This window comes from Perna viridis, chromosome 1 (assembly GCF_037379345.1).
Source record: "Perna viridis isolate PV_CMFRI_1.1 ecotype Kerala chromosome 1, ASM3737934v1, whole genome shotgun sequence".
NCBI classification, from domain to species: Eukaryota; Metazoa; Mollusca; class Bivalvia; order Mytilida; family Mytilidae; genus Perna; species Perna viridis.
The window spans coordinates 43,440,311-43,456,966 of NC_142445.1; the positions used below are offsets into that span (position 1 = coordinate 43,440,311).

Sequence of the window (16,656 nt, forward strand, 5' to 3'; positions counted from 1 at the left end):
TTGTCGTCAAGGACAAATATGTCATTTCAAAGGTGAGGCATTTGCCTCTTTTGTCTCCATTGCGCCACTGCCATGTTATTCACATTAAGGTATACAAATTGTAAAAAAAACGAATATGGTGAAACGCAACATAACCAAAAGCCAAAATAGTAAATTATACTTTCAGAAATCACCGGAAGGTCTTCAACAAGCATAAACACACCTTTAGGTAACTATGACGACAAAAACCAAAAACCATTTTTAATCACAGTTGTTTATATTTAAAAGTTTTAAAAATAAAACATACTTTTTTCTACACGTGATTTTCTTTGTCCAGTAGAATCAATTTACATTGAACTTGAGCTTTAAATAACACAATCGAATGACGTAACTTTTTTTTATAAAAGTGAATATATTTTAGGAGTACCCACACAACTTTATATCGCTGTACTAGTGTAGTGTCAAAATTATATAGAAGAAGGTAAGTATTTTGTTACAACTATCGAAAACCAGCTTTAGTTTCTCAGTTATATTTTCCTGCGTTTATGAAATGTGAATACATCTTATTCATACGGAGCTCTTTTCATATATTTATTCTTTCTCTATCTACATTCGAATGAATTTTTTTTTAAAATGTATTATATGGAACATTTATGTGAGAAATGGTCTTTTGGGATCAAAATAGAAATTATGATTTAGTTTTTCTATTATATTTTCCTGCTATCGAATGGCTCAATTCAAATTTATTTCAATTTTGGACAAAGGGAATATTTAACAATTTTATGTCATAGCAACTTGATATTTAGGCCCATACTGCACTGACTAAATTCAGATCTCATTTCATGGAATTTACTTCCTGCCCACTCAGTTGTGCATAGTTTCAAGCCTTTATGGTAAAAATGACAAATTCGTCTGTTAGGGAGCCACACCCAGGAGATAAAAACCTAGTATGTACACGTAGATCAGATCACATGTATATAAGAAGAAATAAGTTCTTGCATATAAAGGAATAAGGAGTAATCTAATATTAAGAAGTGTTTAGATGTTCCATTCAGCTTGAACATCATATGTTTGAACACTAGAAAACATAAATATAATGAGAATAGGTATGTCAAAGAGACAACAACCCAACCGTGATGAAAATATCAGCCCTAGGCCACCCATTGGTCTTCAATTAACGAGAGGAAATCCTCATACCTCAGGGCAGGCTGCAGCTGGCCCATAAACATCATTATACACGGTACAGCGAATGAGTTGCACCTATATACTTGATATATAATGTTTCCTCAAGTTCCTTCAGGTTTATCAATAGTGGAGTGATTTAGGTGTGGAAAATCATATTTTAAGGTGCATCGCTACCTTTCAACAAATATGGCCCAAATTTCACCACTAATTTTCTTCTGACTATAGACAAACCTGCGTATATAGAAATGAAAAAAGATGCGTCAAGTTTGTGTAAAATTAAATCAAAGACTTTTGCAGGGTTATTTTTTTGTAAATTCTGCAGAGAGTGCAAAAATAAACAAGCACGTGAGATTCACTTGATATGGTCCACTCATTTACGAAGTTCAAATCACATATTGTGTATAGATGGTTATTATCCTTCTGTTGACCTGCATGTCAATGTGAATAGAGTTTACCTTTAATACCTAGGGAACATCTCAAAACATTCTACAGGCTTATTTCATTTTTTGCCCACAAGGCAGAATTGATGAAATTAAAACAGGAAAAGTCAGTCCAGTTTTTGACACAATTTTACATATACTTCGCTGTGTAGAAAGAAGAAGTTCGAAGAATAAAAAAAAAACGTAAAAAATATAGAAATTTGCTTCAACGATGTATAAAAATAGCCAAAAAACACAAAAATGCTTCAGTATATTTTTTAGCGACAAAATAATCGTAAATGGGAGGTATAAGGGTTATCAAATTTTCTTATCATATTTTGGTTGATGAGTTGTGGGGAGTGCAAGGTGGACCCACCCAGCCCATGGACTATAACATCTATTGAATAAAACAGGTTAGATTGTGATGAGGTGATGTAAGATTTTGAAAAAAAAGTTGTAGGAAGCCTTTAGATTTTCAATTGACTATTTTCAAAATGTAAAATGTATTCTCGCGTTCATTTCTAGTAAGCACTTCGTTTTAGTGCTATTTCTAAAATATAAATACAGGCCTTTAACTTGGTTTCTATTTTTTTAAAGATTGACATGGTATGTATTGATTCAGTAGAGCAATCAGTACAGGAACAAATATGGGTACGTTTTGAAAACTGACCGAAATACTACATGACTGAATTTAGTGTTATTATTTTGATGGTATTTAAAAGGCGCTTCCATTAAAGTCTGTTGTAGAAGTTTTTTCTTAGTGCAATTTCCGAAAATTCGAGGTTAAAGTTACAAATTTTGTTCATTTACGTCATTTTCCAAGGACATTCCTGCAAAGTGTTAAATAGTCAAATATCATATTTTGTCTCTTTCATTGTCAAACTATGAACTATCCTGGAAGACCAAAGGAGAGCATAAATTTAAAAAATAAATGCAAAACCAATAATACAACCATATTTTACATAGCTACAACATGAACATTGAAAAAAGGGAATGCTATGGTAAAGTCTTGGACCGACGATAAAGATAGTTAATACAGAGTAGGAAGAGATTAGAGATCGACACCAAATGTACTAAGGACTAATGAATGTGTAAATGAATGACTTGGCTAAAATAAATTCAAATCTGTCTCTTTTGAAAATTATACAAAAAACTGTATGGAGAACATAAACCGAGTTGTTGAATAAACATGTAATCTAATTGTAAGATTTTGTAATCACATTTATAGGATTTCATTCAAACTTTCCACCATAAATGTAAAACCTAAAATTAATCAGTGCGGTAGCCACATATTTTGAAAAAGGGTGTACATGTATACAGTTTCATCTTTCAAAGGGGATGCACATCCAATTTTAGCTGATTTTCTCTAGAATTTTGAAATATTTTAAACAGAGAGAGGGTACACTTGCACCCATGGCACCCCTTTGGATACGGTCATGTTAACCACAAAATGATGGTTTTTGCATTTGTTTTTACAATTTTTGAATGTCTTGGGTCTTCCAGGCAAAAGAATCAAAAAGACAAAGTATAATATTTCAAAGAGAATGACAAAATGCAAGAATTATTTTACCCTATTGAACATTTAATGTTGACCTTTGACCTCGAATTTTCAAAAATTCCATCAAGGATTTGGTACAAGCTTTAACCTTCAAAATATTACCTAATTCAGCCGTATGGTATTTTAGTCCATTAAAATTTCCTCCACTACAGGGCTGAAATATGTTCTGATCGGTAGCCATCAAAAACCAAATTATATTTCTGCAAAAGTAGATCATGCAACAAGATATGTATATTTTGGTTAATTTCTCATTCACACTTATTTGAGGAAATCTATGAGTCTTCATTTTAATCGTAAAAGATAGTATTAAATATGATATTAAATAAATACCAGTTGTTGCAGTTATGAATATTTGCTTAATAATATATAATGTTATCATATTTACAAAAAAAATATGTTATTGTCCAAAATGAAAAAAAAAAACTACTGAAAATTCCATCAAATATTTGATAGAGTAATCAAGGGAACCAAGGTTATGGCGGTAATTAAAAGAATGTAATCCAGGGACAAAGACCAGACATGGAAAACAGAGACACACAACAAAGAACACAAAGTAACTAAAATCATACATACATAGTATAAAGGTATTTTGACTCGAACGCTATTAAAATATTTTAAAAACTTAATATACACACAACATAAAATTCGCAAAAAACTGTAATAAAACAGTACATGCCCTACAAGATAACTCCTTTGACTATTTATTAAATTTAGTACCTTTATTCAGGATTTCTTTTTAAAAAAATAACCATATAGCACCACAAAGTACGTATAGTACAAATCAATCTGCAGAGTACTTTTCGGAATGCTATTTGTACATGTATACAACTACAAATAAACTATTACGAATTGAGGTTCAATAAAAGCGAGTTTGACTAAATGCATCGTTCAATCTTCAATGCATAATTATTTATATGAAACAACGTAACGTCGACTGTAACGTTAAAGGATGGGAAATATTATTACTAATTTATTCAAACTTAATGGGTAATTTAAAATATAGGGAACTTTTCACAACACTCTAGGGGCCTCAAAATGCTTGAAATTTACTACATCTGAAAGTGAGGCAATTATAATGCAAATTTCGAGAGGGTCTATTTTAATAATTGGTCATGTTGAAACTGGTCCATTAGAAGGTCGAATTTAGCAGCTGTGGGTCTCGAATATCAGACGAAATATAAGTGGTACGTCGATTGTTGATCACACATTTGATTTCGACGAGAACAGTACGTAGTACATCAGAATCGACTTGGACATTCCCGAGGACTTTTGTAGTGTCGTTTTCGTTAGGTCTACTAATCTTTCCTACCATCCTCCATACTATGGTGCTGTTCTTGGTATGAATTTCCAGTTAATGTAAATGTTCTGATTCTTGGTATCTCGTTGTCAGCTGTTTGAAAGTGGATGCGTTATCGGAATATATCGTTGTCAGAATGCGTCTCCTGTTGATAAATTGTCTAAACGCAACCATAAATTATTCTAGTATCTTGTCTGGTATCAACTCAAAATGGGCTGCTCGTACATTTTCACTAACAGCCTGTTTTTCTTAAGATAAGCGGTCATGCGGATACATCTCTTGATGCAGCAAATGGGATATCAGACACCATATGTTTTGGCAACGGCGGCGATTCAGTTTTTTGTGTTTCTTACACTTAACACATTTTTTAAGCATGTAATTAACACTTTAATGGATAGACGGTATCCAAAACGTTTGTTGGATGTCTGCAATTGTCTGTCCTGCTCCCGAATGTAGCACCTTTTCGTGTGCTACCAGTATAATGATATCAATAAACTGGTGTTTCTTTGGCAACAATTTTGCAAAATTTGTAGCACCGTCCAAATTCGAATTTTGTTTGTCCTCTATATCGTATGATATTATCGTCCTCCATGTAAGTCTTTGTTGTCTCACTAATGTCGATCCAGTAGCCTTACGGTTCTTTTCTATTTCAAAACGATCGCTTCGTGTATTGGTAATTCATAGACGTGTCGCTAGTTGAATGTCGATTCTTTTGATTTTCTCTCGTGTTTGTCGACAAGTGCTTGTAAGATTGTATCTCTTCTTGTTTCGGCATATTCATACAAATTACAGTACGTATCATGTTTTACGTAGTTACTTACCGAGTGCTGAGTGCTGAAAATCTCGCTAGCTAAATGATTTTCATTATGATCAGATTCCGTCTCCCCTTTTACGTCTGTCGATATCAATAAGGCAGTTTTGCCCGTAATGTTAAGTGTCCATTCTGGCCACTTGCTTTCATCAGTAATCCATGATGGTCCATGTATCCACAGCGTTGACTCCGTGTACTATTGGGCTGTAGATCGACTGGGTTGGATTATGTTGGTACGTATTTCTAAACGAAGGACTTTGTTGATTTTCTTATTTCAATTACACGGCTCTGAACAAATTTTCTAAGTGGTTTTGTTCGTGAAATCCAGTGCAAGACAATCTGACTATCGCTCCAAAATACTGCTCAGCGAATATTCAAGTTCTGTATTGTGTAGCTATGTACGTCCCAATAAAAACGGCGATTTCATCAAATTTCGGCAGTGTTACTTTTTTAACCGGTGTGACGCGATTTTTAGCCATGACTAAAGAAGAGATATCGCCTCTACACAAATAAGTACCCGCTCCGTATATTTCGCTGTTTCTAATTTTGATTCATCAAAGTAGTAGCGTGAAATGCTAGTGTCTCTAATCACATCTTGAAAGTTGAACCGAATATCTGTCCACGACTTTAATATGTTGCTAAAAATTCCCCCTAACTTGGGACAGTGGTGAGAAAATAAAAAAATTATAAAAATGTGTGGTATTCGGATTTACTTCTTGAGATCGATACAGAATACAAACACCTTAACAAATATTAAAGGCAAAGGCGACAAGCTCTACCTACCTAGAAAGAGTACTCGCTTTTTCTGTTAGCCACTTCAAAATCCAAACACAACTGATAAGCACACATAGTTCTCTCAGATAAAAGTATTAATAAAAACACGTCAGGCAGGATTTAGTGAAAACATATCATAAAATGTCTACGAAAAACAAGGTCTTCGTGCAAATGCCAAGATAAAAAGTATTGGCAGGAAGTAGGACGAAATGTAATTACAAGTGTGAACACGGACTGATATTGCCCGCAAGGCAAGTATGGACTTAGACTGGTATTACCCGAAGAGCTAAGTCGCTTTGTCTTGAATGTGTTTGCATTGGCTAGAAAACAAACTGTTGTAGTATTTAATATTAACAGCAATTTATGGGTGGGACATTCCCAATACATCCTTTATAGGGGTGCCGCTGTGATTCTGTACCCCAACCTCTTCAAATGCCAAATTTCAAATTTCAAGCTAAAAGATTGTATGACAGTTTCATTAAATATCACTTAGTGGTGTAGGAGGAGTAAAATCAAGACATGGAATCTCCTCTACGTAACGGGAGGAAAGAGGAATAGCCACCTATGTCACTATAGACCCCACTAAAATTAAGTCGATATTTCCTCTGCTATACATAGAGGAAATGGAGGTACTTGTTTTTCAGAGTTGGTGTCCTATTTCTCAGGAACTAAGGTTTAGATTTATATATTATAAGACAAGTTATAAACATATGCATTTCAATGCTTCTTTCTTTCCCGAGGGTGTACTTGCATGGATGTCTTGAATTTTGCTATGTCATATTAAGGATTGACCATTTCCCTTAATTTAGGTTGTTGATCTATGATTTTTTAGTTTAACAGTGTGGTATCTATCAGTTACATTGAATAAGAATATTTCTGTATTGAAGTTTTCAAGTCCTACAACTCTGGAAAAGCTGCATAGTTATATGAAGTTACGTGTATTAGAACTTTTCTAACATTTTGTGTAAAAATCAAAGCAATAGAGTTGGTGTCATTTTCCTGACATTTAGGAGAAAAATACATAAACTTCCTGCAAGCAATAATTTATTTCAAGCAACAATTTCCTGTGCATTTCAGTACTGGCTCTTCAGAGACTGTAAAAAATAGTGTAAGATGATATATTGTTCTACAACAAATGAACGTGTATACGTTTGGACCATCAATAGTTCCACACAATCAATGTCAGCATGTTGTAGTTTTGTGTTGGGATTTCAAGACAGCTTTGTGTTATAAATTCCCCGTACACTTGGTGCCAATTGGACTAGTATTATTACTACAAATATTTTGAAAGAAATACATAATATATTCAATTTGGATTATATTGTTAAATTCAGTACAAAATGTACTTCAGTTTAATTGGTTGAAAATGTAAAACTGCCCTAGTATAATAAGAAACATACCTCTGTAGGACCCTATGTCAGAATTAACTTCTACTCAAATGACCTTTTAAAACAATGATAACTGCACTGTAATTCCCTGCAAAAAAAAAACACACCTACACAGTGTATGTTATACACTTAAATATTTGTACTCTAAAAATAAAAACTGTAAAATAACCATAACCCATTAAAATATGTCCTCTATGACAGTTTCATATGACTGCAGGGTTGAACCTCGAAAAAGTAGCGGCAGTATAGACGCACTTTTCAAGGTTTATACAGCTTTGAATTTTGATTGCATTGACACAGGATGAGAATTTCACTAGAATCACTGTGGCCCTTTTTTGCCCTCATTTTGTTTAAATCAGTCTGAACTTTCCTTTGGAGAAAGGCACATTGTGGTACAAATTCAAACTTGAGCAACCAACTAATACTTATATTTCATGTAATTATCACACGAAACTAAATGTCTATGGACATGCATTAGCAACAGGGAACAATGTCAAATCATTATGTGACAGCAAATTTTCTAAGTCGAATAAATTGTCCGTAAGATCTCCTTCTTCTCAGGCAATGGCGGACACTACTAATTTCCCGCACAGTATACATATATGTGACCGATGACTTACAATAATTAGCAATCTAAAATGCATTTGCACCGTTTGTTGAACACTTTATTGTTAATTTAATCTTTAACTTATTTTTTTTTATTTTGATGAAAAAAAGAAATGAAACACATAAAACCATCAATTTGATTCTAAGAAATGATAAACACCTCTATTAGAATTGTTAAAGACTCACCTATATTGATGCGGAGAAACTACAATCAACAGCTGCACGTGTAAAATTGAAATATTCCAATATGCAGGTGTCCGAGGGACTACAGTTAAATTTGTATTTAACAAATCTAGTATCTTTCTTTAAATCGTACATCACACGAAATATTAGAAGATTAGAACACTAAAATATACATATAATGTATAATAATATAAATACTCAACTTTCTTAAGTTAGACATTTACACAGAATGTAAACTTTAATAACGCCTCCATGTGTTTAATTATATTATAATATTTTTTTCATATTTTCCATAACTTTTCAGGGTTGACCACTGAGGTTGTATCAAGCTGCGCCCTGCGAAGCATTTTATTGATTAAGTTACAACAAGAACTACCAAAGATTAAGTTACGACAAGAACTATCAAACTACAGCATCAATTCATATCAATGAAAGAATTTAGTAAAAGTTTTAACTATTTATAATAAAAAAAAACAATTAACGATTAACGATAAGTATTATAAAATTTATATATTTAATCAGACTTTGATGGATCTCTATGCTACAAACTGAGATTCAAAATAATACAGGAATATATCTGCTATCAAAGGAGCAGAATGTTTGCTCATCGCAATTCCAACAACCTGCAGATATGTTTTATCGCCAAAATTAACGTTAATGTCAGAAAAATAGGCTGTTGTAATGGTATATTTCTTTAAGGGAAATCTTTTATTAAAGTCGGTAAGTTGCTTCAAATGTGGCAGCGTTGAAGAAAGACAATCTGGGTGGTCGGGTTTCCATGGAAATTCATGTCCTAGAGAGAAATACACTAGATTCCAAGTATGCTTCCACATCCGTTTTTGCTAACATAACATAAATTGTTTTCACGTTTTGTTCCATACGATTCAATTATCTCAAATTTGTGAAGTTATATTCATTGCATATATAAAATCCTGACTAAAAAGCACTATACTTCGTTGTTACTCCAAAAATGACGGTACACCTAGATAAAATATGTAGTTCTTGGTAGATATTCCTCATACTTTGAAAAAAATATTCCATATCAACTTTCAAATATATGTTTTAAAATTGCTGGAATTTTCGATCAATACAATATTTGTCCAGTGAAGTGGACGCATTTTTCAACAACAGTCGGTATTCCAATGGGAACCAATTGTGCTCCTCTACTTGCTGACCTATTTCTTTACTCTTATGAGGCTGTCTATTGCTGATCTGATCCAAAACAGGAGCATCGTTTAGTTAGGTCCTTTGATCTCAGTTTCCACTATATAGATGACGTATGAACATTAAACAATCCTAGTTTCGCTTATTTGATACATCCTACAAACTTGAAAAAAGGATAATATTGACACCATGAAGTTAGCCACATATCTTGACCTACACGTAGAGATGGATGGTAAAGGAAAACTATCGACCAAACTTTATGACAAACGCGATGACTTTTCATTCCGTATTTTCAAATTTTCTTTCATTTGTGGCAACATCCCTTCAGCGCCTGCGTATAGAGTTCTCATATCACAACTTAAACGTTAAGCCAGAGTTTGCCTAAACTACGCTTCCAGAATTTTTGTATGTATCGCTAGTCTTCTTTCAATTAGGTTTCTGGAACAGGGTTATGTTGCTACAAGATTGAAGTCATCACTACAGAAGTTTTATGGTAGTCATCATGAACTCATGGACCATTACAGTGTCTCCATCTGCACCATGAGATTTGATTTGTTCAACTTGTCATAGTTTTCCTTTCCTCTTTCGACGACCCTGCACTTTTTATGAGCAATTCGGCCGGTGTTTCTAGAAAAACAGAAGATGCTTATCCTACCGGTGCACCTGGTCTATGCTCCCAGTTTTTAGTGGAGTCCCAGTTGCTCATTTGCTTTTTTTACTTTGTATGTATGATTTTAGTTACTTCATGTTTCATGTTCTTTGTTGTGTATGTCTTCCATGTCTGGTCTTTGTTTCTGGATTACATTCTTTTGATTACCTCTATAACCTTGGTTCCCTTGATTACTCTTCCAGAAGATCTTTCGAATGTTACAGGGACCACATTGAATTTATACCTGTACAGGAGTAACAAGTGTCGTGGTAGGACCGGAGACCTTCTTTGACACCTGTGAGTATAGAGGTTAGAAGTTTTGAAACAGGTTTGGTGATAAATTTTGCAAATCTAGCTATGAAGCGTTGTTTTTATGGATTTTTGTGGAGTTTCGAAAGACGGTAGATCGCGATCGTCGACTTTGGTAGAACCATTTTATAACATGTTTAGGTATTTTCTTTTAAATTATTTAGCTAATGATTGAATTAATTATCATCATGCTATGTGAATCATATTAACTGATATAAATTCAGTTGATTTTTTTTCTAAAAATCACTGAAGTTAATTCTACATGTTCATGTATTTAAGAAGAATCCTCAGGGTGAATTAGTCAAATGAACATACCAATTGAGAAATATTTATGTATATTGAAATACACTATTTGAAGTCAAATAAGTATGGCACAGGTTCTAATGTCTCTGCGATTGGAAATTTAAATATAATTTTATAACAAATTTATGTTTCAATAGAAGAAGCTCCCTTTCAAAAGAGTAATCAAGGGAACCTTCTAGCGTAAATTAAAAAAATGTAATCCAGGGACAAAGACCAGACATGGAAGACAGACACACACAACAAAGAACATAAAGTAACTAAAATAATACATACAAAGTAACATAACTAAATACGCAACTCGGACACTAAAATATTGGGAGAATGTACCAGGTGCACCGGTAGGGTAAGCGTCCTCTACTTTTCTAAAAAACACCCACCGAGTTGCTCATAAAAAGTCAAGTGCAAGGCAGACGAAAGAGGTACGAAAAAGTATGACAACTTGAACAAATCAGTTTTCATGGTCCGTAACTAGGTCTGGATTATTTGGGAATTTATGCCAAGTTCGGATTCGTTAATCAGGACGGCTTTTCAGTTTCCCAGAGAGGTTGCGATTATACGAGACGGATTGTTAATGAATACGTGCAACCTTTTTGTCTTCAATTAATTTCTTATTGGTGTCGTTGCCCCCGTACTAATAGAAACACGCAGGTAGCTTCTTGTAACATTCAGACGTGCCGTCGACCTTCATGTTCTCAAAATCCGTTGGTTGACTAATAATTGATTGACTGTGAGATTCTGGTATTTCTCTCATACTTACATGATAATGTAACATGACAGCAGGTGACTTAGATTGACTAATAAATGAAACGTACTGGGCATATGTTGCTCCTTGCTTCCCTTTCCGCTGGTCTAGAATAGAATTTCAGTGTGGTATTTGTCCATGGGAAGCAAAATTTTCCCATTGGGTTGAAAGAACCTTAGAGATAGCTCAAGATTTTGTGGAACTAAACTACTTCAGGTGCTGTACTTTTACCTTTGTCTTCAGGAATGTTGTCTTACGTTAAAATTGTTGGTAGTATGATTTGACGTACTTATTGGTGGATTCTATTATTATCTCCCAGAACGTAAGGTGCGACATCACCACAGCAGGTATTTAGCATGAAGGTTTCTGGTTCGGTCAGATTCCTTACTTTGACAAAGTCGTAGAAGGTAGGGAAATCGAGGGAACCGCTTGATCGTCAGTGATGCCATAAATATTGAGCACTGTGCTAAGATCTTCTTTAATTAAACGTTCACTGGCAGTACTGTGGCTCCCGTAGATGTTTCTGTTCACTCTGACCTCTGATCTCGGTTTATCCTTTCAGTTTTTGACCATTGCCTCAAGTGTTAAATCAGTTCTGTTATTTTGTGTTGCTTATGGTAATATTATTTGCCTACGGTCAAGATTGTACTCAAGGCGGTATTAAGGTTACACTCGATCATCTGGGAAAACAACAGATCCTTCGTGAACGGAAACCTTGTTAACATTAATAAAGTATTAACAAGAAGTACTCAAACCCAAACTCAAAATGAAAATTTCAAAATATGAAACAAATCTAGAACGCACAATTTCTACTAATATCTAAGCGCTTCATTATGGTCGCTAAGAACATGCTTAATACAATGAATCTTTGGGGTTTCCAATTTTGTGCTACTCATATCTATGGGTCATCCAAGTCTAACCTTTGGCCTGATGAATACACTAGGGGAAATATAGTCCACTTGTAGTAGATCGACCCAGTGGCTTCTAAATACAAAAATGCAATTTTTACACCCGCTTTGTTTCCCGTCGAAAGTCAATTCTGGTAAAAGAGGAAGAATTTAAAATTAAAATTTATGTCGTTAAGTCATATCGGAAATTATCATTTAATATCGGTCGCGACCGTAGAAGCAGGGTTTAACTATTGACAACATAATTTTTTCCAGTAGCTTATTTTTGTTTACCATTGAACTTTTTATCTAGTAATTTTGTGTAAGGATCTAAATTTCTAACTGAATGAGTAAATTTAGCGATAGAAACTCATTAATAGCCATAACAAAATGACTTTGAATATCAAATGTATAATTGATAAAAAAATATCATATATTACCTACTTATTTTTATTTTCGTTTTGCAGGGTAGGAATTTCAGAGATAAATGGCTCTCACCAAAGAAAAACTAACCCTGTCACTATTAGTCTTATCTTGCAACGCAATGAATGACTTTGAATGGGCAAGACAATTAATTGCAAAACTAAGGGACAATGGATGGAAAAACGTATTAACAACCTATGAATTTCCCCCTGGAAGTGAGTACTTTTCCATGATTGATGAATACATTAGGGCCGCCGATATCCTTCTAATCATTCTATCTCAATCTTCAGAACAAGAAAAGACTTTCATGAAAACAGTTAACTGTTCCATAAAAACAATTTTAGACAATGATCTAGCATGTAGAGTAATTCCAGTGGCTCTGCATCCAAAGTCAACAATACCATTTGCTTTACAAGATGTCGAAGTATTTCGTGCATGGCAAGAACAGGATGATTCAAAGCTTATTCGTGCTTTACTAGAGACACCCGGGGAACAGGTTTTGACAAAATTTATTTCAACTCTTGTTTCTCTAAACGTCAATGAGGAAAAGGTTCGTCGGTTAAACAAAATATCGCTGCCAAGCAACTTATGCACGGACATTTCAAACATTGGGAAAAATATACTTAAACACTGGGGTGTGCGTCTTCGTGGGAACTTGTTAATCGTAGACATGTTAAAGCTTCAAAATAATGCATCGTACAATAGAATATGCTTATTTGATTTATTTTCGACTTTTTTTGGAACTGAAAGTTCAAACATTTGCTTTGTGAGACTATATAATGTAAAGAGGTTTAATTTCCATAACTTATTTCAAAATGGACAGGTTTACGGTGACCTCGAAGGAATCTACCACACAATAATGACGGATGCTATTCCATCATTTCAACATTTTTGGTACCAGTACCGTAGAAATGGCCTGTGCCCAACAGATAATGCAGAACTAGCATTTAAACCAGTAGTGCAAGCAAAATTTGCTTGGCATAAAGATGAAATACATTCACCCCAATATGAAAAATATGAGGAACGCATGAAAACACTAGAAAACTTTGTAGTTGACAATTTTCTCGTTAAACATGCTTTAGCAATTTCTGGGTTCTTCGGAGTAGGAGTTTTAGATTTCGTTCAGTGCTATTACTGTGGTTCTTGCATTCGGATACTTAATTTAAAATATCATGAGGGGTTTTACTTTGGCAAGTGTCCATTAAACGACATGAAGATGTCAGTGATGAAATCAGTGTGTGAGAATACTGTTATGCTGAAAAAATTAGGATTGGCAACATTCGAAACTAGGAAGGAAAGAAAAGATTCCTTCAAGCCATTGCTTGAAAATGACCAGTCTTATGATATAAATCTTCTAGACAGGTTTGTAGATGCAGGCTTTTTCTATAGAGGGACTCGTGAGGATACAATATGTTATGCATGTGATTTAAGTCTTACAAATATCAAAGATTATACAAACCCAGAATTGATTCACAAGACATTCTCACCCGATTGTTCCCACATGAGGACCGTGGAAGTGAAAAACCCAGAGTCCGGTCTTTTGAACAAGAATGTACATCCCTATCTAGAACTAGAAATACTGTGCAGAAATGAAAACATGTTTCCAGAACTTAACAACAATACTGCTACCGTCGATGATGATACGCAATCATATTTTTACGAAGACTAATGCGTGATATAAAAATGTTCATCCTTTTTGTACTTTTACTTGTTAATATTTAGATAGATAACCGAGTATTTAACAATGCTATAATATTGTGTTCATACAAAATGGGTTTTTTTTATATTTGGTATCACGATTATCATGTATTTGAAAGGGAATAAATAAATTAGAGGCTCTAGAGAGCCTGGATCGCTTACATGGTCAAAAATAGACTTTTAACATTACTGTACTATTGTCACAAGAATCATTTAATCAATGGAAAGCATTTAACTTATCTACCTGGTTTTCGTATCATAAAATAAGTCTGTCGTTGCCTTCTACTTAAAGTTTACAGCACTAAGCCATACTTTTCAATTTTTAATCCCTAGGGACATCTCTAGCAACATCCCTTTCAGTTTTAGTGGGTCAGATTAATTTGTACAGATACCGGAGACGTTGCAGTTCTCCCCAGATGGTGGGAATATTTTATACATATAATGTGACATAAACAAAAGTCCGACGCAACTGACAGATGTAAATTCCAAAAAGGAAACGATTGCCTTTCCTATCTTAAAACAGCTATGTTAGTATTTGTATAATGCAATCGGAGTTATATTTTTTTTTCGAGGACGGTTAAGTTCTTGACAACAGCAAAAAAGAAGAGCCGAGATACACGTATGCACATCCACGTTTTCCCGTAAAAAGTGAAAAATATAGAAAAGACTCGAAAACTTTCAGAAAAGATTTTTAATTTTTACTGAAACGTAATCTTAACCTTTATATATATACTGATATTACGTGTATGTCGGTCATCTTTAGACATGAGCCTCCGTTCTATGCTTAGTGCAGTTAAGAATGATAATAAAGTGATATTTAATTTTCATTATTTAAACTAAGTTTTGAATTTTTTGTTAAATTCATTGACCACTGAAAGAAGTATTGCACTTAAATGAAACTTTTGGTAAAATAAAAAAATTGATGTCATTGTCGCATATGATACTTTTATGAAATTACTTTACATTTCACTTTGATCAAGCCAGGATCATAGTGGCTATTTTCATTTTTTCTGCTTCATTCTTAACTTTGCCTTTTCGTGTATCATTTAAGGTTCCCTTAAAGTCCATATCTATAAAATTCTCGTTGAATTGTTTTATTTCACCAGTTAAAGTATGAATTATATATAGCTCTGAAACTTTGTTACAAGTCTTGATGTGTGATTCAAACTAAAACATGTTAAAAAAAATAAACAAAAAATTGACTTCTACATTTCACAACAAATACAATTGGTAAACAACATATTTTTTAAATAAATCTTCAGCTTTAAAGACGCAAATTTACATATTCCTGATTCTAACATCAATAATTAATAAAATATTATAATATTCATTAAAATCTGGTTATTATTTCATATAAGCGCACGCTTGCCCTGCACTAGATTTTTAGGTCACAGAATATGTGCACCTCCAAACAAAACTATGCCCTGGTAAAGCTATACATTTATATACAATTTGTATTAACACTAATGTTGTTTGCAAAATATATCAGTATTAACATGTTTTATTAAACAATAGACCATGCATATGGGTAGATATCTGTATTAGGAAGTATTTGGTAAGTTGTCTGGGATTTATCATTCATATTAGTGAATTGTAAAAAGAAATAATTTGTGTTGTAATATCCTGGATTTTGATTCTAACTTAACCTTAATATATCCCTCCAATTTGTGATATATTTTCAGTTCTGTAATTTTGTTATTACCTTAATATACGATGTAAAATAAAACGAAAAGTACAACGAGGCCATATCATGTCACCAATCTGTTGTCTACCTGTACTTTTATGAAATAGAAGAAATACATAACCAACTGAATAGTGAAACACAACATGCGCTTACAATCAATGCAGAAAGAAGACCAGAACTATTTTACTCTTGTGACGAAAGAAACTTTATTATTTAAACCAGTACAATAAGAGATATAAAGGATTTACTTTGTAAATTAAGGATAATCGAAGCAAAGCCAATGGAACGAAAAACATTCAGAAGACTACATTTCGAAGTCAAACCAGTTCAGCTTGGTACGACAACTAAGTGAAAGATGTTGAGAATTTTCGAAACCTCGCTAAAGTAACTCGAAAAATACAGTTCAGTGACGTATGGAAAGAATGCAGTGTCATTTCTTATTCTACTCTCATTTTTGAATGAAGTAGGTGCCCTTGCTCGTTAGTTTTTTTGTATTTTTTAATCATTGTTTCTTTTAAAAACGTCAGTTGAACTTTTGTATTTTCACATTAAATCTTTCATTTGATTTTTGTCCATTTTACCGTTTTGACCCATGTT

At 33.6% G+C, this 16,656-nt stretch overlaps 1 protein-coding gene across 6 annotated transcripts; it reads left to right on the forward strand.

Moving 5' to 3' along the window:
* The first annotated feature begins 77 nt into the window (after positions 1-77).
* Positions 78-16,624, forward strand: LOC148628882 (uncharacterized). Of its 6 annotated transcripts, XM_088596235.1 has the most exons (5): positions 78-208; positions 401-460; positions 2,181-2,234; positions 8,505-8,641; positions 12,722-16,624. In XM_088596235.1, the coding sequence occupies exon 5, from the start codon at positions 12,742-12,744 to the stop codon at positions 14,344-14,346; it is 1,605 nt and encodes a 534-aa protein (XP_088452361.1). In that variant the 5' UTR covers positions 78-208; positions 401-460; positions 2,181-2,234; positions 8,505-8,641; positions 12,722-12,741; the 3' UTR covers positions 14,347-16,624. The 6 variants fall into 6 exon arrangements, with proteins under 6 accessions (XP_088452361.1, XP_088452357.1, XP_088452347.1 ...); XM_088596231.1 differs by lacking the exon at positions 8,505-8,641; XM_088596221.1 differs by lacking the exons at positions 2,181-2,234; positions 8,505-8,641.
* The last annotated feature ends 32 nt before the right edge of the window (positions 16,625-16,656 follow it).